At 42.1% G+C, this 21109-nt stretch overlaps 2 protein-coding genes across 6 annotated transcripts in view; one reads left to right on the plus strand and one right to left on the minus strand.

Annotated features, from left to right (window-relative positions):
- Nucleotides 1-9862, minus strand: part of atm (ATM serine/threonine kinase) — a 46996-nt gene extending 37134 nt beyond the window's left edge. For 2 of the 4 annotated variants that reach the window (XM_020047906.2, XM_010889715.3), the window contains exons 1-12: nt 9719-9858; nt 9301-9426; nt 9091-9212; nt 8736-8881; nt 8190-8354; nt 7821-7986; nt 6701-6939; nt 6333-6502; nt 6043-6218; nt 5537-5908; nt 1614-1811; nt 45-146 (exon numbers count right to left, since the gene is read on the minus strand). In XM_020047906.2, the coding sequence (XP_019903465.2) occupies nt 45-146; nt 1614-1811; nt 5537-5908; nt 6043-6218; nt 6333-6502; nt 6701-6939; nt 7821-7986; nt 8190-8354; nt 8736-8881; nt 9091-9212; nt 9301-9372 (1928 nt within the window). In that variant the 5' untranslated portion in view covers nt 9373-9426; nt 9719-9858. Of the gene's footprint in view, nt 1-44; nt 147-1613; nt 1812-5536; nt 5909-6042; nt 6219-6332; nt 6503-6700; nt 6940-7820; nt 7987-8189; nt 8355-8735; nt 8882-9090; nt 9213-9300; nt 9427-9680 lie in introns of all 4 variants that reach the window. The other 2 variants (XM_020047903.2, XM_029119366.2) reach the window with 2 other exon arrangements.
- Nucleotides 9863-10135: 273 nt separating this feature from the next.
- On the plus strand, nt 10136-21056 carry npat (nuclear protein, ataxia-telangiectasia locus). Of its 2 annotated transcripts, none has more exons than XM_010889839.5 (17): nt 10136-10343; nt 10531-10649; nt 10744-10804; nt 11060-11138; nt 11265-11305; nt 11411-11668; nt 11819-11894; nt 11979-12102; nt 12214-12305; nt 12434-12515; nt 12622-12718; nt 13475-13591; nt 13706-14971; nt 15080-15192; nt 16571-16661; nt 16749-18109; nt 19841-21056. In XM_010889839.5, exons 1-17 carry the CDS (start codon nt 10307-10309, stop codon nt 19919-19921), a joined length of 4095 nt encoding a protein of 1364 aa, XP_010888141.2. In that variant the 5' UTR covers nt 10136-10306; the 3' UTR covers nt 19922-21056. The 2 variants fall into 2 exon arrangements, with proteins under 2 accessions (XP_010888141.2, XP_010888227.2); XM_010889925.5 differs by having other exon boundaries at nt 11991-12102.
- Nucleotides 21057-21109: the final 53 nt, after the last annotated feature.

Genomic DNA, 21109 nt, shown 5'->3' on the forward strand with positions numbered 1-21109 from the left:
GACGCAACATGTTTGATTTGTTTTTAGGATCATATTTCCCTCACCTCTCAAGTGCCTTTGATCCAAGGAGAAACGTCATGCCAGCTCGGGTGTCTTTGACCGTCAAGGAGACAAGGATTCTGGGAATTAACTTATGGGGAAAATCCCTGGGCAAAGATGATAAGACAATAAGACACATTAGGAACATAAAGAAGCAATTACAAGGACTGCACCATGAAAATTATTATGTTAAAGAAACTTTGGTGGTGACATGCATATCTGAATGCCTGGCAGACATCTTAACTTGGATGTTGGCATGACCATAGACAGCTCCCTGTTGTTCTCTGAAAACTTCAATGCAGGTTCATAATGTTCCAACCCCCCCACTTTCTGCTACCGCTCAGCCTTCTCTTTCCTTACACCCCAAGGCTGGAGCCAAACTCCTCCTGATGCTAGGACTAGAGTCCATGCCCATGTCCTGGTAAACTTCTGAAAACCCACCTGTTCAAACATAATATCTTAAATAATAATCTTATACACCCACTGAAAGTCAAGAATCAGAATTAACTTAACACTAAGTACATTAACATAGTACATAAGTACATTTATAGTCAGATTATATTTATAGTCCTGCAACCCGCAATGAAAAAGGTACATCAGCAGAGATGGTAACATGACGTCAAAATCAACACAGTACTTTTTTAACAGGATTTATTTTTGGATGGAAGTTGTAGAGATCTAGCATTGGTATTAGTCTCTTGACACTCCACTCCCTGTACTCCAGGTCACGTGGCAAAAGTGTGGCCTTAATGCAGTATTACATTGTCACTAAGAGAGGATTTCACCTTGACTGGATAACACATCATACAATTACAATACGTTTGCAAATATTGGAACTATAGTCTCACCACAGAACACATTGGTGTTTGTCCAGGAAAAACTGTCAGCTAAAATTTGACAGCTAATGTGTAATTCTCAAAATGAAATAATACTGCAATTCCAGACAAAAAACATGTTCATTTTAATTTCACGCCTTGTCTATCTAACAAATGTATGTTTGCTTTTGACTTTTATAGATAACATTTTATTTCTTAGTATCCACGTTGTTGTGAATGTGAAAAATATGAATGTTATTCCCAACAACCAGTGAGCAACTGTAAACCCAGCTGCCTGTGGAATGATGAGATTGCTGAAAAGCTAGACTCTTTGGCAATGAAAACATTGGCAAGGGTTGGAACGTTAGCTAAAGAAAGTGGTACACTGACAAGTAGTGATCGTTAAGAGATGGCACTTCTGTAGCCAAACATCTTATTCATATTTCTTTTAACCATGAGTTCATATTGTATGATGGTGCATTGATCAGTTTGTTACTTTATGTTTTACTCAAAGCAGGCCTTTAACAGCATATGGGGACAATCACAAATCTGTTTTTGAAATGAGAACAAGATAAAAGAAACTAGAAACAAGTAATCTTTTTACCCCTCTGACATCATTACGCACATAACAGCTGAATGTGAACCGCAATGTTTTTTATGTTGAACAACAATATTCACATGTGCTTCGTCACAAAAACAACAATGACATCTTTAAGCGGGAATAAAAATAAGACATAAGCCCAGGGATAAGCTGCCCACCTGCAGATGATGGGGTGAGGACTTGAGCTCTCCTCTGCCTCCTCAGTCTGTTCGTTCATTAGCAGCCAGCTCAAGATGCTCTCCTTAAGGCTGGGGGGCCCAACACCCTCCACAGTGCCTAAATGGTCCCACTCAGCACCCAGGCTCTTTGGAACAGGACACTTGAGCAGCGCTTGAGCCAGACACAAAGCAGCAGCACTGCACAGAGACACAAAAGAGACAAAGTATTCAGACATAATCCAATGTAGTCAAATCAATCAATCAAATTTATTTATAAAGCCCTTTTTACAACAGTAGTTATCACAAAGTGCTTTACAGAGACACCCGGCCTTAAACCCCAAGGAGCAAACAACAGTAGTATTGAATTTCAGTGGCTAGGAAAAACTCCCTAAGAAGGCTGAATTTTAGGAAGAAACCTAGAGAGGACCCAGGCTCAGAGGGGTGACCAGTCCTCTTCTGGCAGTGCCGGGTGAGATATTAAGAGTCAAATTGGAATAATGTATACATTTATCTGGGCTAAATCCAGAGTCTATTTAAAATTAGACTAGGTCAGAAGTATGACCAGATGGACAAGGACTGGGACAGCAACGGGCCCCCCAAACCAGGTACTCCGCAGGTGTGGACCAGGACCTCATGTCCTCCTAAAGTTTAAAACGGGAGAAGACTGGGAAAATTCAGAAAATGCATTCATCATATCAACAACGATTTATAGTGGAGAAGGAGAACTTTGTGGGGAAGGAGAACTGACCCAAACCCCCAGCACAATAATATAGCAGCGTAAGACCTAGGAACTGAGACAGGGGGTCCTGCGACACTGTGGCCCTACCCGGGGGAGGCCCCGGACAGGGCCCAACAGGCAGGAAATCAATCCACCCATATTGCCAGGTTTCAACCAAAGGGACACCCACCAACCGCAACCACCCTGAATGAGGGCCGAGTATTGCCAGCAGAGTACAGCCCAAGTGCGCAACAGAGAGACAACAACAAGCCAGTGACTCTTCCCCCGAAAGGCATTGGAGGGAGGGCATCCCAGTTGCGGTCGAGAGCCCACCTGGCAAAACAGCAAGGGTGGACAGTATCAAGCCTACTGGTCACCTTCACACCCCCGGGCCAGGCTACACCTAATTATAAACCGTGCTGTAGAGATGAGTTTTTAGTAGACACTTGAAAGTTTGCACGGAGTTTGCATTTCTAACCTTAATTGGCAGATCATTCCACATTAGTGGAGTTCTGAGAAAAGGCCCCGCCTCCTGCTGTTTGTTTAGAAATTCTAGGTACAATTAAAAGGCCTGCATCTTGCGATCGTAGGTTACGTATAGGTATGTATGGCTGGATCATTTCAGCAAGGTAAGTAGGAGCAAGTCCATTGATTTATAGGTTAACAGTAAAACCTTAAAATCAGCCCTAGCCCTAACAGGCAGCCAGTGTAAGGACACTAGGACAGGAGTAATGTGTTCAATTGCTTTTGTTCTAGTTACGATTCTAGCAGCCGTGTGCAGCACTAATTGAAGTTTATTTATTGATTTGTCAGGGTAGCTGGAAAGAAGAGCATTGCAGTAATCTAGTCTAGAAGTAACGAAAGCATGGATACATTTTTTTGCGTCAGTTTATGATAGAAAGTTTCAGATTTTTGCAATGTTTCGAAGATGAACATATTTTATATGTTCTTCAAAGGAGAGGTCAGGGTCAAGGGTAACGTAGAGGTTTTTTACAGTTTTTTGGGATACGACCATACAGCCGTCGAGGTTCACAGTGAGATCTGCTAACAACGCTCTTTGTTTCTTGGGTCCTAAAACAAGCATTTCTGTTTTTCTTGAGTTTAAGAGCAAGAAGTTCTCTGTCATCCACTTCCTAATATCTGAAACGCATGCTTCCAAAGTAGCTCATTTCGGGGTTTCTCCATGCTTCATTGAAATATATAACTGTGTGTCATCAGCATAACAGTGAAAATGTACATTATGATTTCGGATTACATCGCCCAGAGGGAGCATATATAGTGAGAACAATAATGGGCCCAGAACCGAGCCTTGAGGAACACCAAAGCATACCTTTGACTTGAGGATATGTCATCTACACTAACAAACTGATATCTTACAGATAAATAAGATTTAAACCAGGCTAGAACATGTCCACGTAGCCTAATATGGGTTTCCAGTCTCTCTAAGAGAAGGGAGTGATCAATAGTGTCAAAAGCAGCAGGACAGATGCGGAACCTTTGTCTGAGGCCATTAGAAGGTCATTTGTTACCGTCACGAGTGCAGTCTCAGTACTATGATGGGATTTGAAACCGGACTGTAGCATTTCATAAATGTTATTTGTCTTCAAGAAGGCATTCAGTTGGGAAACACATTTTTCTAAGATTTTTGAGAAGAACATGAGGTTTGATATTGGCCTATAATTGTTTAATATGTCGGGATCCAGATTAGATTTTGGTACACATCCGGAGGAAAGGGAGCAATTTATTATGTTCAGCATTAGCTGACCTAGCACAGGAAATAGCTCCTTAAGTTATTTTGTTGGAATCAAGCTGATCGAGCAGACGTGAGTGATTTTTGGTATTGTAGTGTACTGTCTATCCAGGCAAGTCTGAATACTTCCAACTTGGTGGAGCGCCACTTTTGCTCCAATTTTCTGGAGGCTTGCTTAAGTGATCTAGTATTGTCTGTGTACCAGGGAGCATGGCTAACCCTAACCATGTTTCTTGTTGCATATTTTTTCATTTTTAGTGGTGCAACTGTGTCTAATGTATTTCGCAGTGTTGAGTTTAGATCCTCGATTTGATCGTTTACAGATTTATTTACTCTGTCGTTAATGAGCGAACTTGTAAGAATATCAAGGAATTTATTTGTAGTCCGAGAATTTATAGTACAGCTTTTGAAACTCATTGTTTGCAGAGCAAGTGAAATTCTTGTTTTAACGGAAAATGTAATAATCCGATAATCAGTGATCCGATAATCCAGGATTTTGGGGGAAAATTATTAGATCTACAATATCTATTTCTTGTGACAGGACAAAATCTAAGGTGTGATTGTGGCAATGTGTTGGACCTGAGATATGTTGGATAAAACCCATTGAGTCAATTATGGCTTCAAAGCCTTTTTGAAGAGGATCATTGGACTTTTCCATATGAATATTGAAATTGCCAAAAATGTGAATACTATCTGCCATGACTACAAGGTTAGACAAGAATTCTGGAAACTCATTGAGGAACATTATGTATGGCCCGAGGGGCCTATAAATAGTAGCTATGTAAAACGATTTATTGGCCTGGTTAACTTTCATGAGTAAAACTTCAAAAGAATGAATATCAGTGATATGTTTGAGAGTACATTTATATTTACTGTCAATGAATTCATTAGGCTTTAGCCACGTTTCACATAAACCAATAACATCTAGTTTATGATCAGAGATTAATTCATTTACTGCAACTGCCTTTGGAGCAAGGGATCTAACATTTAGGAGTCCCATTTTGAGATGCGAGGTGATACAGTCATTTTTATTTTTATTTGTGACAGAGGTGGAGGAAGGCTTTATCTTAATAAGGTTGTTTTTGTTAGCACTACCTTGTTTAACTTTTCTCAGCCTGGAACAAGTTACAGTTGCAATAGGTAAAGCTGTACTAACTACTCTGGCTATGCTATCGACAGACTCCACTATGCTAGCAGGCTGGCTAATAGCCTGCAGACTAACCTGCACCCTATCTCATGTTGAGGCTATAGGAGTGAGACTCCTGTCAATGTTCCTAGATAAAAGAAGAGCACCACTCCAGCTAGGATGGAGTCCGTTGCTCCTCAGCAGATCAGGCCTGGCCCTATTTCTGGAAGAGTCCCAAAAAGAAAGCCAGTTATCTGCAAACTCTACCTCATGTAGTGATACTGTCTTTATTTGACATACAAAATAATGAATCAAAGCCCAGAACTCACTCAGAAGGCTTGCAGGCCAAGCCAGAGAAAAGCTTCCAAAACTCCCTGCTGATGGGAATAAGGGCTCCCTGGATGACAGTGGACAGCAGGGCCAGACTAAGGGCCTCTGTCTGGGGGGAGCTGACGCCCCTTAGAGCCAGGGCCCAGACACGACCCCACAACTTCACCAGCTCGGCCGTGTAGGCCTGGGCCCTCTCTGGGTGGGTGGCCTGGCAGCAAGCCACCTCCCTCAGGCAGCGCAGCACATAGGGCCCCCTGTCCCCCCGCCGCTGCTCCCCCAGCAGCTGGCACAGGACTGACAGCAGAAGAACCAGCTCCCGGCCAGGCACCACAGAGGGGTATTTGGAGATCAACACTGAAGCAATCTGTAACCTAAATAGGGGTAAAAGAACACAGCGGGAATGGAAAAAGTATATTAAAAAGTCAGTGGTAATTCATTTTTATGGTTTAAAGATTACGGTCTCAGAAAGAGCACTGAACATCGGCAAGACACTGTCTTTACTCACCACGGTATAATGTCAAAGTCGCTATGATGTGGTTGCAGGTGGTCTCGGAGGACTTCCCATCCAAGCTCAATGCGCCTGCGCTTGCTGGGCGTACCCTGGGGACTACCTTTCTGGGTGGCTCTGAGATGGACTTGAGTCACCTCAACAAACTGGACGTTATTATCCTCGCTGAAGAGCTGAGCGACAATGAAACACCAAAACATAAACATGAAACCAGCAATTTTACAAACAGCTAGTTTCAATAAAGACAATAACATATTAATAGGGACCTAGGTTCTTAGCATAATCACCTGATGGCAGACATCTGCAGTTAGCTCGATGAGACTTTCCTTCACAGCTATGTGGCGCGTCCCTGTGGCATATTTCCCTCGGCTCCCAATCTGGCTGATCTCACTTACCAGGGCATCGTAGAGGTTAGAGAGGAAAGTCTGCCATTTGGCCCAGTCTTCAGCATAGGCACCTGGACAGTTAGGGGTGGCATGGGCAAGAAAAGTGGTCAGGTGGGCTTCATCCAATCTAAAAGCACATCCTATCCTAGTCCAGGTAAGAGGTTTAGGGCTAAAAACACTTCACACCTGTCTATTGTTCTACACTACTTTAATCGTTCAACAGGAATCTGATTAGTAAGTATTTTCTCTCCACAAAATGTCAGCCATACCTGTGTCTTGTGTCTTTGCTCCTTTGGGATGATGCACGCAGAGCTGCAGGTTGAAGAAGTCAACTATCTCCTCTTTGAGAGTGGTGCTGGGCCTCATCTGTGTCCACACATAGAGCACAGAGGGCAGGAGCTCCTCGCCCAGCCGACACACCCTCATTCGACAGTTCATGGCAGCTGACCTCAGGAAGACATTCAGAGCCGAGACCAAGTGCTCCACCACCGGCAAATGTTTCTCATGCCTGAAAAGAGGTTAACACACAGTGCAACTGATTAAGTGTCTTGATGGTAGGTCTTGCTGTAAACCACTTAGTTAAGTATGTTTACACGTTAGACCAGTTTCTCAACCTACATCAACATGTAGTTTAGGCTTTTCTTGTGTTTTTCTTTATGTTATTTGTATCCTGGAAGGTGGAATATTAGCTCAGAACAAATTCATCCTGATGCCAAACCTCTTTGCAGAACCCAGTTATACAATGTGTGAATATTGCTATCAATTAACCTGTTCAGTTTTAACAAATCACATACCTTGACATTTGGGCCAAATTGAGGCCTGTCCAGACCAGACAAAAGTATATGAAGATTTTTCTATATCTAAAAGGTATGTGAAACACTATTCATTTCCTTAGCACTAAATTAATGAGTTTAAGAGACAATGAATGGTTACCTAGCATTGGTTCTGGCTACTGATAATTACAGAGATAGAGAAATGGCTTCTGACAATAGAAATAATTATGTTGTTTTTGGTAACATCTGATGCATTTAGAAAATGTATGTGTTTATGAGAGCAGTTTTATTGATCATGTGTGGATGCTCATGAGTCGCTGTAAGTGAATAGGCTTAAGGCTACTGCATGCCAAAAATCTCTGAAAAAATTAACTTGTGACCATGTGACCAAACAATGTATCTCTCACAGGCTGGGGGACGGGTATACGTTTCAAATGTGAGAAAGTGACTTGGGGTAAAACAATTGGTAACCCTTGGCGTTAGACCACTTTCAGTCTGAGATGGCACATAACAACTGGAAAAAGACCGGCAAGTGAATGCAGCTCCCTGTGTATTATACAGGTCACCTCTTGCATTGATGGAGTTGACTAGAGCGTGTGTGTTGTAGTCAATGTACCTGGCGTTGAGCAGTGCTCTGGAGAAGAAGCAGAACAGAGTATGTGTCAAGCCCTCAGTCTGCAGACAACAGCCCTGGACTGCAGTGTGGATGATCCTACTCAATAGCACACGGTTTATGGCCTTGGAGGAACCAGTGAAAAGGCCACAATACAGATTCAGCAAATCTAGATACACACGACAGAAAAGGAACAGTTCAGTATCTAAAAATAATCAAACAGGAGACCACATTTGAAATTCAAATAAATTCATTAATAGCCGCAACTGCTCAGAAAATATCTAAACGACTTTATATTGACATTCATACATTACAACAGCACATGCAAATCAAAGTCTCTGCTGTGTTGAGAGGAACAAGAGGACCACTGACTGTGCCACTGCTGCGGGGTGACTTCACACCAGTACTTGCGGACAGACAGGATGTTCTTCAGCAGGATGCTGCTGTAGTCCTCCCCATAGGCTGAGCAGCTGAATGAGCCCCGTAGCACTTCCATCACATGATTCAAGAGTTCTCCGCATTTCAGACGAGGCCCTCCTTTGGGTAGAGAAGAGGGTATTAAAGTACCCAGAGGGACTACAAAACAGGCACCCAGTAGTGCATTAGTATTAACCAAAGCCACGGGTCAAATGTTGTACACTATAGAAGGAAGATTGGGCCATTTCAGACAAATATGGATAGATAACATAAGGTGCAGGCTTTAGGGTCTATTATATTTATGTAATTTAACAGAAGCTATTATTCAGAGAGACTTAGAGTAGAGAGTGTATATGTTTTCATTTATTTATACTACCCCCCCACCCCAATGGGATTCAAAGCCACAACTCTGGTGTTGCAAGCATCATGGTCAACCAACTGAGCTACACTGGACTTGTGGCCTATAGGTGTATGATTGTGTGTGAATCTCCCAACCCTTACTTTTGTTGGCACAGCGGATAAAGTATTTGATCAGGCTGCTGATCTCCTGCATCTTCTTCCGGCGGTTGGCTTGTGTCGTGGCTGACACATTGGCTTTCCCTGACTGGAGAAGCTCGGTCTCCTTCTGCTGATACTTCTGCAGAGTCCTGGTAGAAGGCAGTGAGTATGAAAACACTGAGAATTACAATGTGATGATGGATTTCATTATTTATATTTAAGTCATTAGCAGGCACCCTTATCCAGGGCAAAATACAGTAGTGTATAGGACCTACTGTCAATGAAATAGTACCCTGGCTTCAACTCAGTCCTTAAATAGTCAACTTTGGGTATAAAATTAAGTAGGAAAGCAAAATACCTTAAAATCAAATCCCATGTGAGTTGTTTGGAGCCTTTAGCAGCTCTGGTTCCCGAAATTCTATCCAACTCCTCTACTACTTCAGGCGACCGGATGAGTCGTCTGAAGCGCTCAGCCTCTTTCTAGACACAATCATGGAATGTTTTGTGCATAGATGTTGACATTGGTTTATATATTAAATGCACGTCTTCTATAAAGGAATAAAATTACCTTTCTCTCAGTTGCTTTTTCATTTTCTAACCCTTTGCAGCAGACCAGCAGCTCATGAAGGGCGAAACTCATGATGATTTAGGGTCGTGTGTAAGCCTCAATCAACAGATTAGGTTGGCCATGCGTCTAAAATAAATGTGATGGATGATGCATGAGATTGATGACAAGGATTCATGTTAATTATACTGACATGATGTATTTCACAAACAAAATTGTCAACAACTGAATCACTTTGGTCTATTAAGGCAAGTAAGGCTAGTTTCATTACAAATAGCTAAATGGCTAAAGTTGCAGTACTGTAATTAGCTTGGAAGAGCATCGTATTAAAGAGACACGTAGCTAACACAACATTTCAAAAGCAAAACAATCAAAACCGTTACATTTTATTTTGATGTGAAGTTTTTGCGGTATTTCATACCTTTTCATTTATTCTAATCACATCAGAAAAACTGAAAAACTTCCACCAAAAGCTTTTAACTATTGGCATAGCAGAAAGTATTATCTGTGTACACAGCAAAATCGCGCCTCCCACTGTTGAAGGAGATCAAACAACTACCGGGTCACAGATAATAGCACCATTGGCCCCATTGGTTTATCCCACATCCTAGTTTTTTCCTCTGTCGCAATTTAGGCACCACTAAATGACTGGATTTACTGTAACGATACTCATAGTAATAGAAACACCCTCCAACGATTAAAAGAAACAGCCCATTACATCTGTCACGTCGTGAAAGAAACCTGAAATGGGCTAAAAAGTAAACTCTTCACATTGAAACACAATTTCCCATAATGCAAATCTTCAAAATATTGTGGAAATTCCGGGTTACATGTGCTCGATTTCCCCGCCTTTTCACGGCGCGTAGAGCATTGCGCAAACTAACGCAATGTACACAGCGTCTTGGGTGTTTTGATAAAATGTACTTGATTTTTTGCGATTAAACATATTCTTACTTGATTTTACGGACCATGTAACTTGTAATTGTTATAATAACTCGGCATTATAGCAATGTTGCTTCCGTCTGATATAGCGCGGCTCGTTTTAGGTAAGTAACTAGCCAGCTAAGTGAGCTTGGTTCTTTTTGTGTTGCTAACCCAGCTAGGATTTCTAAGATTTGGATGCCATGCCCATGGTGACATTGTAGGGATGGGGCTGCATGGTAGGAAAGTCATGTCATGTTCTTATAACTAAGTCTTTAATTCTGCCAACTCTATTTCACACTGTCTTTACAGGTTACCTGCAACAAGAGGGGCTGTGTTCTACAAGCCAGGCATTCATTTTTGAGAGCCCTAATTTGAAGGAATACGCAGAACACAGCTCAGATGATGGAACTATTCCTGCCTGTGTATTTGTAAGTGTGCTGTTAGTTCAGAATATAACTTAAATGACAGCATTTACTGTGTGTTGTTAGTGGTGTTGATAGCTAATATGTACTCCTATTGCAGTCTCTCTTTGGTAAAAACCTGACCACCATTTTGAATGAGTATGTTGCTGTCAAAGCTAAAGGTAAGCATAACCTCTAAGCTCTATCCCTGTCAGTGAATGACAACCTTTAAGTTTCAAACTCTTTCCAACATAGTGGTTGGTGTTGTATTTTTTGTAAGATGTAAATTTTTTACAGCCATTAACAGGAGCAATTGGGGTTAACTGTCAACAACAGATCTATAGTAATCTCAGCATGTTATGAATACTAACCCTTTGGATACTGGTCTAAAATTCTAACCTTTACTGTATCTGCACTTCCTTGCTATTTTTCCTTAGAGACTTGTGAAGAGACTCAGATTCCTGCCATGATGACATCATTGTGGAAAAAACTTGATTTCACACTCAATCAAATCAAGTAAGGAATTATGTTTTTTTATTTTTTATTTATTAAATCATTTACTCCATCTGAGGAATGTTTGGATGGTGTCAGTCAGGCATAGTGCTTTCTGATATCTTCAGTTTTACCTCTTTCTTTCCTTAGGTCTATGCAGAATTCCCCCGCTGTTATCCAGAATCAAAGACGTAAGTAATATATTAAAAAAAGAAACGCTGTCTGAACCTGGATTTCATTGCATTGTTGTGTTGATGATTTCTTGGTGACATGCATTTGACCTATTTACTCTGCAGTCCGCACACGTAATGGGATTGTTAACATGAGGGGGCGACAGAGAGTCTTGTCATCAGTGTCATCCCCCAGCCCTGGGTGTCTGCCATTATCAGCCCCTCTGCCAGACCAGGGCAGTACCAGCCAATTTCACACCCCTCAGATGATCCTGGGACGAACTACCCAAGTATGCTACACCTCCCCGCAGACCAGACCCTCCCCCATCTGCAGCACACCGACCCAGATCCAAGATGGAGAACCTCTGCTCATCAATGTTAACCGTAAGTGAACACCCACAGGAGTATGAGCAGTAGTCTACTGGGCAAGATTGTTCCAAAACTATTGCTGTAGCATTTGTGATTAATACCAAGTTATTGGAAAGGTTGTAAATAAAGGTTAATTGAATAAAGGACACTTGTTTTCTATTACAGGAGAGACACCTTTGCAAATAATGGTTCCAGAAAACCGGTTAACCCAAGGCCCATTGTCCCCTGGGCGTCGGAAATGGTGCGATTTTATTTAACTTTTTACTACAGTCTTACTTAAATAGATAAGAAAGTTGTGGTTCTGACAAAAGAGTAATGTTCCCAGTGACTCCCCCAGGAGGAGAGGTGGGGGTTCTGGTGGATCCAGTGGGACTGGAAGAGCCAACATGGCCGCCTGTCACCTGACATCAGAGCCCCAGAATGAAGAGGTAGTCACAGAAAACTTCCCTGTAAGTACAATACAAAGTTAGTGTTCTGTTTATACATATGATGTTGCGTTTGGAAACATTGCAAACCCCTATTACTTACTTTATCGTTGCATTTTGTGTTTATCTTTGCAGCAAATGGTGATACAAAACGCAAGGGAGAGAATTTTAAATGACAAGTCCTTGCAAGAAAAGCTTGCTGAAAACATCAACAAAATCTTGGCAAGGTAAAAGGAAAATGACATATTGTTGTGTAACCTTTAAGCACTGACTTCATTACTTATTATATTTGGCTGTAGATAATTCTTAGCTGTGATATTCTTTCTTACATGTGTTTCTTACTCTCTACTTGTAGTGATGGCAGTCCCCAGGCATCAAAGGCATCATGCAGTACCGTGGAGCCTGACCAGTCTATTGATGAAATTCTTGGCCTGCAGGTAGTTTTATGTTCTGACGGACGTTCTACATCTCACTATCCACTCCTACTTTCTCCACATGTTAAGTGTTCAGGTGCGTGCATTATTCTGACGTTATTTCATGCAGGGAGAGATCCATATGTCTAATGATGCTATACAAGACATATTGGAGCAGACTGAGTCCGACCCAGCCTTCCAGGCACTATTCGACCTCTTTGATTACGGTAAACATGCTCAACTTTGCAGATAATTTACTCAAGGTCATCAATTCCCAACATCACTTGATTTGAGTTGTATTTTCTTTTCTTATTAAGTTGAAGAGTCCAAAAAAATTTATATTATGCTGCAGTGTCTTTCTGTTAAAGACAATTATTAATTAAGTGTAAGTGTTATAAGTCATCATAATACATACTTGGTAGTGGAATAGCATTTGGGGAAGGAGTCTTGGTAAATTTGGTAGAATTGCAGAAAATAAGCTTCAAATCAAAATGTGCCTTGGTACCTTAAACTAAATTGGTGGTACATTTAATATACCTCAAACAATAATACAAAAAGAGTTTGGGGCAAACCCGAAAGTTAGTCCAGTTCAGTCAAATCAAACTGGCTAGCAATAGCTGTATAGTGATGTGCCACGAAGTATTGCTTAAACTGTACAAGAGCACATTACCTTTGGTCTAAATACATTTTAATTGTGATGAAATGGGTATCGTTTGCATCAACAAGAAGTGCCCAACAAAGCATTTAATCCAATTGTTTGCTCTCACCACCCTCCGTTCTACTTCTAGTCTTGCAAGGCTGATGGGCTAGACCGACCGGTGTGCGAGACAAAATAGATTTTGAGGGTGGTGGTGGGACCAAAGAGTAGAATTTGAAATATGTTTGGCCGCTGGGCGATGCCAATTTCAACTCGTCCGACACTGATGCAAAACAGAGTGTAAGCCTTCTGATTTAATCAGAATCTGTTGATTCTTTTCATGAAGGTAAAAGCAAAACCATTGAGGATAATGAACAAGGAGTGGTGATCTTGAGAAATAGTACCACAGAGAGTGAGGTGACTGGGGCCGGATTTATAGACAGTCCTGATACAGGAGACGCAGGTATGGACAGTCATCATTACTTTTTAAATAAGGCCAGTTGGAATCCTATACCAAACTGTTGATGCATACCCAAAAATGTGTTCTGGACCAAGTAATAAATTTTTCATTTCTCAGGCACTGGGCCAGAACATTCAACATGTACACCAGAAACAACAACTAGAGCTGCAAAGTCCAGTCAAGAGCCCAAGAGTAAGAAAACAAGGAAATCTGCACCTCCTGTTTCAAGTACTTCAAAGGCTACTACTGGGATTAGTACTAGAGGATCGAGAAGGGGAGCTAGCACAACTCAACTATCCGCTTCAAATGATAAACCTGCCAGTGTGGCTTCTTCTGCAGCAAAGGTCTCCCAGAGACCTGACGACGCATCCAACTTTATTCAGGACGGGTCTGGCATGGATCTAGATGAGCCTTTGAATTCTCCTCCCCATGACACCATGTCTTCCAATGATGTATTTGAATGCCACGAGAGTACTCCAACCTCTACAGGACTCACTAGAACAAATGTTCAGATGTCCGAGGTCAACACCAGTTCATCTAATAACAGAACCGTCTCTGCTGAGAGAAAACAGCTAGAGAACAACAATGCACTGACGGCAAGTAATGGGATAGTTCTGGATAACCAAGATGCACTTCTTAACTCTCCGCCTGCCCTCGTCATATCCATCCCAATGCTGGATGAGTCAAGCAAGGTTCCCGCAAACGTCTCCAACGTGCCTTGTAGTATTGTGACCCCTCCCCGCAGTGGAAGGATCTCACAGACTCAACCACAGGCCTTGCCTTCCATGGCTGTCCCCGCCGCTGTTCCAACCACAGCCCCTTCGGCTCTGCCCACCTTAGTTCACAACCCTACAGGCAAGGATGTGGACCCGAGTAAGATCGTGGCACTGAAAATCATAATCAGTGATGAGCAGGAGGAACGCTGCAGTGAATCAGCCCTGAATCAGGCTGTTTCCAGTATCACTGGAGACCCGATCCCTACCATCTTTCTGTCTTCCCCCGCCAAGTCACCTGCTAAAGCCCAGAGCCTTAGTGCCTCCATGGCTCCGGAGGAGACTGTGCAGGCGGTGAGCAGCTTACAGAGGACAGAGGTCCTCCAACCGGTGGAGACCAATCCTCTCAGGGGGAAAGCAGGTCCAGTGGCAGCACTGACCGGCACATCATCTGCATGGACACAGCCTACTACAGGCTACTACATCCAGCTGCCCTTTGATTCAGCCACATCCACTTATGGAAGCGCTACCAACAGCTACTTCTTAGTGACTGACACGACAGCCACAGACCCTAATTCCAACAAGGTGATGTTACCCAGTGGTGCCCCACAGGGACCGGCTGTACCCGTCACGTCTTATGCTCTGGCCACCCCGCCGCGCTATTCTCCCGGTAAGACGGTGGGAAAATGTTGACTTGAATCGTAATGCCGTAGTTACTCCGTGCATTTAGTCCTGCTCTTCTGCAAGGGGGCGAGACTAAATAGTTCTATCCTTCCAGGATCGAGGCTCATCGTACCTTCACAAGTTCAGTCCATGCTGCAAAACGTGGTGGTCCCTGTATCTGTGGTTGGGCAGAACAATGCAGGACAATTCTCTGTGGTTTCTAATCAGGTAAGGTCATACAAATGTTATTTAACATGAAATCTTTTTTCATTCCTATGGGAGAAAATGCAAGCAATCAGCACTAGGGATGCTACGGTACACGGTTATTGAACTGTTCGGTACACCCTCTGCAGTTCAATACGCCCCCAACAGTTCAATACGCCCCCAACAGTTCAATACGCCCCCAACAGTTCAATACGCCTGCTACTAACATGCTTATTGAGCTGCAGACTACACACACACACGTTGTAGATTCATATCCACAGAACCAGACGCATAGCTTGTTAACAGGTATGGCAGGCAAATGCTTGGGGCCCCAGGCCGTGAGGGGGCTCCCGAGGTCTGACAAACTTCTCCACAGCAATGCCTCAATGCGGCAATTGCATTGACCATTACCCCCTCCCCCTTAAACAACCAGACGATTTGCAATGACATCTCTGTAGGAAACCTCCCTAAAGCGCCCTATGAAGAGGGGAAACTGAAAACAAATATTCTCTCAGGTCCAACATGCCAATGGCGTGCGCTAGCAAGACGGAGAAGCAAATTTGAAGAGGCACTGCCGTATTTCAAATCTGCTGTGTAGGAACATATTGGATTCATTGTTCAATACAGTGTTAATTTTGGCACCCTTTTTTGAATTAGTCGTCTATTCTGTTATTCTGACTAAAATATCTTAAAGTTTCAGTCCACTTTTTATCATTTGAATAATTATTTAGTCTAGTTATTGTCAAAAAGACGAAAACGAGGAGACATTTTATTCAACAAAATGGTTGTATGTTTTAGTCAAATCAAAAGTATCGCCTCATTAACCTATAGTAAAGATCACTGACGGTCATGTACACAAACATGCATACGTTTTTTTTATTTTGCATATATACTCCTTAATTCCATACTGATACATGTCAACATATTTTATTGGGAGCTATACACTATATCAAGTAAGGCTGATGGAATATCTGAATGTTTAGTTTACATTTTTAAATTGAGTCAGTTATGGTCTCGTCGACTGCAATTGAAAAATCACAATTTTTGTTGATGAAACAAACACTGGTTCAATACAATGAGTGTAAGAAGAGCGTATACAAGGTACAGTCTATAAGCATTGCTTTGCTGTTGTCGTTTACTCGAGTGGAGAAGGCTTTTTGCTCCACCCTTTACTACAACACCAATAGGAAAAGGTCATTGTTTGTCTGTTTGCTTGCTTCAATTTAAAGAGACGTCTTATACAGTTAATTCAATTTCTGTGGCCTGAGCATCCATTTTATATAAATGTTTTACTGTGTTACATATTTACATTTTATCCTTTTTTTAGAAAAGTAGGCAAACTAAGCAAAAATAACAACCAATAATTGTGCATCCCTTGATTGCAAGCTATTTTTCCCCCCAGTTATTAGCCATGCCTAGCCCTGCTTCAGCACAGCAACCAGCAGCAGTGAAAGCCAAACCTAAACTGGCTCCGAAGGACAACACAGTCTCATGTAAGGATTGTGTCATTTTGTCATAGTCTGTTAAATGTTGTCCTGTTATTTTCCTTATGAATGTTGTTGCTTGCTTGTGCATTTCAGGCCAAACGCGAGCTCCTGGATTGAATGAGATGACAAAGCAGGTCCACCCACCATCATGTGAAAGCACAGAGCAGCAGAATGCAGTAGTTGGCTCTAGCCCAAGCCACCGGAGGATGCTTTGCTTTGATGGTTCTGCTGGTGAAACATCCACCCCGACCAGAACAGCCTCCTCTTTCAAGGCTCCAGCAGCTGCCACTCATGTAGTACCTTCTGTCCAACAGGCTGAGAAAGAGAGTCCTAAATTGGCCCCTGCAAAGCCAAATGTCTTAGGGAGCAGCAGGCCGAAAAGGAGGATCGAGACTGTAAGATGTATGGACAACACTCAAACAACATGGACTGGAACAGAGACTGAGAAATCCTCTGCTGTCCGAAAGCAGAAGGAAGCTGTGAAAAATACCCTATCAAAGAGAGATGGCGATCAAAGTCCTAGTCAAACTAGTAGGTCTGAAAGTTCAGGTAGCCAAAAGACTGATGTCTCACAGTTAGAGTCCTCTAACAGTTCACAAGTGAGGACACCGCAATCAGCAGAAAAGAAAGATGATGGTGGAAAAGAACTTGGGAATGCGCAGAGCTCCAGAACTACTTCCTCTGATCACAGACTGAGATCTGGGAGCAGGAAGGAGAAAGAGAAGGAAGATGCAAGTACACAAGATCCTATGGAGGATTGTCCTGTTGAAGGGCGTGAAGGACAGGGAGAGAAAAAGAACTGCCCTCAGAACCCCCCTCATGTCGCCGCTAATAAAGAGAATGAGCTGGAGGTGGGTAGGAAAGAGCGGCAGCCCACACTTGCACCAAGAGAGTTCAGCCCCACCCAAGTAGGCTCACAAGCCCCAGTCCCCCAGGTTGGCTCCAGTAAAACCCCCTCCAAGACCAGCCCACTCACCAAGCAAGCTGCCGAGATGCTCCACGATATCCAGGGTATTAAACCTCCCTCCACCCCTCCTAAGAAGTCAGGTACGAGCTGTCCGGAATTGCCTCTTCCGCGGACCCCTGGCCCTCTCCAGGAAGCATCTTCAGACTGCCACAGGACCCCTGCACGTCAGAGACCGGGCAGAGATGGTGAGGGCACCCCCAGGCGTGTGGTCCCCCCAGCCACCCCTGACCTTCCTTCCTGCAGTCCAGCCAGTGAGGCCGGCAGTGAAAACAGCATCAACATGGCGGCCCACACACTGATGATCTTATCCCGAGCCGCTATCGCCCGGACAGGCACCCCTCTAAAAGACAGTCTGCGCCAGGAAGGCGTTGGTGCAGTGACCCCTGTAGCATCCAAGAGTAACAAACGCAAGCAGCCTGAGTCTTTGGACAGTCCGACAGCAAAGAAAGATCACTCAGTTTCATCAGGCAGTAAGAAGAAAGCAAAGGTGAGCACAACATAGAACATTTTATTCAATCTGTGTATCATAATATCCCCTGAGGTTGTTGTGATTACATTCATTTATGAACATCTGTCATAGATTTGGCGTAATGGCATTGAGTGTGAAGCAGAGGTGGGTGACTCGAGTCACAATTTTCAGGACTTGTGACTTGCTTGATTAAAGTATGAAAATGACTTGACTTGACTTGGACTTGAGAACAAGTTACTTGAGACTTGACTTGAAGTGGAAGACTCGACAATGACTTGAACTTATAATAAACAAACAGCAATAAAATTATTTTATATGTTGTGACATCAGCAGCACTAATCAGCGTATGTGCCTTTAACGCTGCACAATTCAAACCGCGCCAAACATGGCAGACAGTAACGTTAGTCGAGCTCCACAAATAGTATCGTTTGGATACAAGGACTTTGAACTGGACCGTGTGAATAAAAAAAGATTTGCCAGATGCAAAATATGCAACAACGTCAAATTTCATTCGTCATTTTAAGAACCACAAGGAAAAGTAAAAACGTAATCTCTTTATATTCAGTTTCACTAAGCTCTTTAACGATTAAGTTACTAATGTAATTAATTAATCTTTTGTTTGTCATAATTTGGCCTTGGTTGCATATTATGTTTTTTTTTGTTCTTGTTAGAAATGTGACCATTATCATTACTGAATACGTCTGGTAAATAGATGTAAGGGAATTTGACTAAAACAGTGGCATAGCCTGAATTTTAATGTTGATGGGCATCTTAAAATGAGTGGGTATGTATATTATTACACGTAGGCTATAATGTCTGTATTAAATGTGGGCATTTTCAAGTGTTTGTGGACTGCGTGTGGAAACTAAAAAGCATTGTGCTTACACCATAACAGTTAACTTTACTGCATGAAAGGCTAACATGGAGGCGCGGATGTGATTACTAGCACCTAAACATTTCGAAGAGGTTATTTTTTTTACTCATACAGACAAGAATAATTACAGCCCAATTACATATTAGGCAGTTTTTCAGTCACAATAATTAGTTTATACGGTTGTTATTATTAGCCCTTATTACATGGATTGGCTGAATTCCAATGCAGAATGCGTGTTATTTCTTGATAACAGACCGTTGCCATGAAAAACAGCGCGTTGCTATGGACGCAGCAGGATTCCAACCAGAGACGGAACGGACTATTTTCTTTAGAGGAAGCAATACAATCATTTTTAAATCAATAAATTCCTTTTGAAATCAATATTTTGTGCCAATTATTGATTTATTTGGTAGGTAGCCATGTAATAAGCGGGATAAGGTATAGCGAGGCGGTTGTTATAGCAAATACAACCCCTTCAGGCTGATTCAAGATCCCTCCGCTTCGTCCCCCCAAAAAATTGTACCGCGTAGGAGAAAAATGTGATTTTGAAATCGAGCTTCGCACCGAGTGCACGTCAGAAACAGAGGACTGTGTGTGTGTGTGTGTGTGTGTGTGTTCATCTCTTTAGTACTGTGACTTGACTTGAAACTTATAAGGACTCGACTTGACTTGCTTAGGGTGAACCCTTGGCTTGGCTTGGCTTGCTTGATTTATCTGAGCTGTGACTCGAGACTTGACTCGAGACTTGACGGTTAAGACTTGAGACTTGCTTGGACTTGACCATGTGTGACTTGTCCCCATCTCTGGTGTGAAGTCAGTTTCCTATTATAAAGAACCTTCAAATTACTGCATCTCTTCTGTTTGTTCTCCCTTAGAAACAGAAGAAACTATTGGATTCCTTCCCCGATGACTTGGATGTGGATAAGTTCCTGTCATCACTGCATTATGATGAATAAAGGGTTGGGTTATAAGCAGTTGGACAATGAGACAGGAATCTCCTGAACACTACCTAACTATTCTCCAGCAATAGAACAAGCCATCAGTTGCTGTCACGGTGCCTATGGTTAATCCATCATGCCTTGTAGTAATAAGGCATGCCTAGTGGAGCATGTCCTCAGCTCTTATTTTTTTTCTATGTTGTGTCTATGCTTGTAGGGATAACACCCCTGGACGAAATTACACATGACAATGTGATGTATATACTGTATAGAACAGTTGTGGTAATGCTTGATTAAGAGCAAATTGGTTGATTTAAAGATTTGAATGTGAGAATGGTTTCCCAACCTTATTGTATTAATAATTTCAAGTCTTTAACCCTTTCCTTGGTCAATGTTTGACTGTGTCTGAAGTGTTCCAGCTTTGTTTGTGTGTAAAATATGTTTCTGGAGATGTTTTTTTTCTAGATATTTTAAATTAAATATAACAAAATCATGATGTTGTTGTAAAAGAAAATCTCTGGAGGCAAAAACAAATAGGTTTCATTCCAAAGCAAGTTCTTGATTTAAAAACCTTGTTTGTTGAATTAAATATTTATCCAAGGTAATACTGCAAAATGTTATTACCCTAATAGTCAGTGATTACTGTACTATATTAGTATCCATTGCTACTAATCTTAGTTTTTAACCATAACCTGGTTTTACTTCAAAATAATTAGTTTGAGAGAAATACAGATACTGAAGTATCAGTCTGGTGTGGCGCCCCACTATTACTTCAGCCATAAAACACTTAGGGGTGGGTTTGTGGAGACTGATTTAACTTAGTCATGCACTGAAAAATGTATCTAAATGAAAATTTCCATTGAGCAAATTCTAAGGCCTGGACTTAATCTGTCTGAAAACCATCCTTTAGAGACCTTCAAGGGAATTTTAGCAGACATTACATATTTACAGTATCTCACAAAATTGAGTACACCCCTCACATTTTTATGAATATTTGATTATATCTGTTCATGTGACAACACTGAACAAATGACACTTTGCCACAATGTAAAGTAGTGCGTGTACAGCTTGTCTAACTGTACATTTGAAGTCCCCTGAAAATAACACAACACACAGCCATTAATGTCTAAACCACTGGCAACAAAAGTGAATACACCCCTAATTGAAAGTGTCTGCCTTAACCCTCTTGGGCATGGAGTTCACCAG

The sequence above is a fragment of the Esox lucius genome, chromosome 1 (genome assembly GCF_011004845.1).
Source record: "Esox lucius isolate fEsoLuc1 chromosome 1, fEsoLuc1.pri, whole genome shotgun sequence".
Lineage (NCBI taxonomy): Eukaryota > Metazoa > Chordata > Actinopteri > Esociformes > Esocidae > Esox > Esox lucius.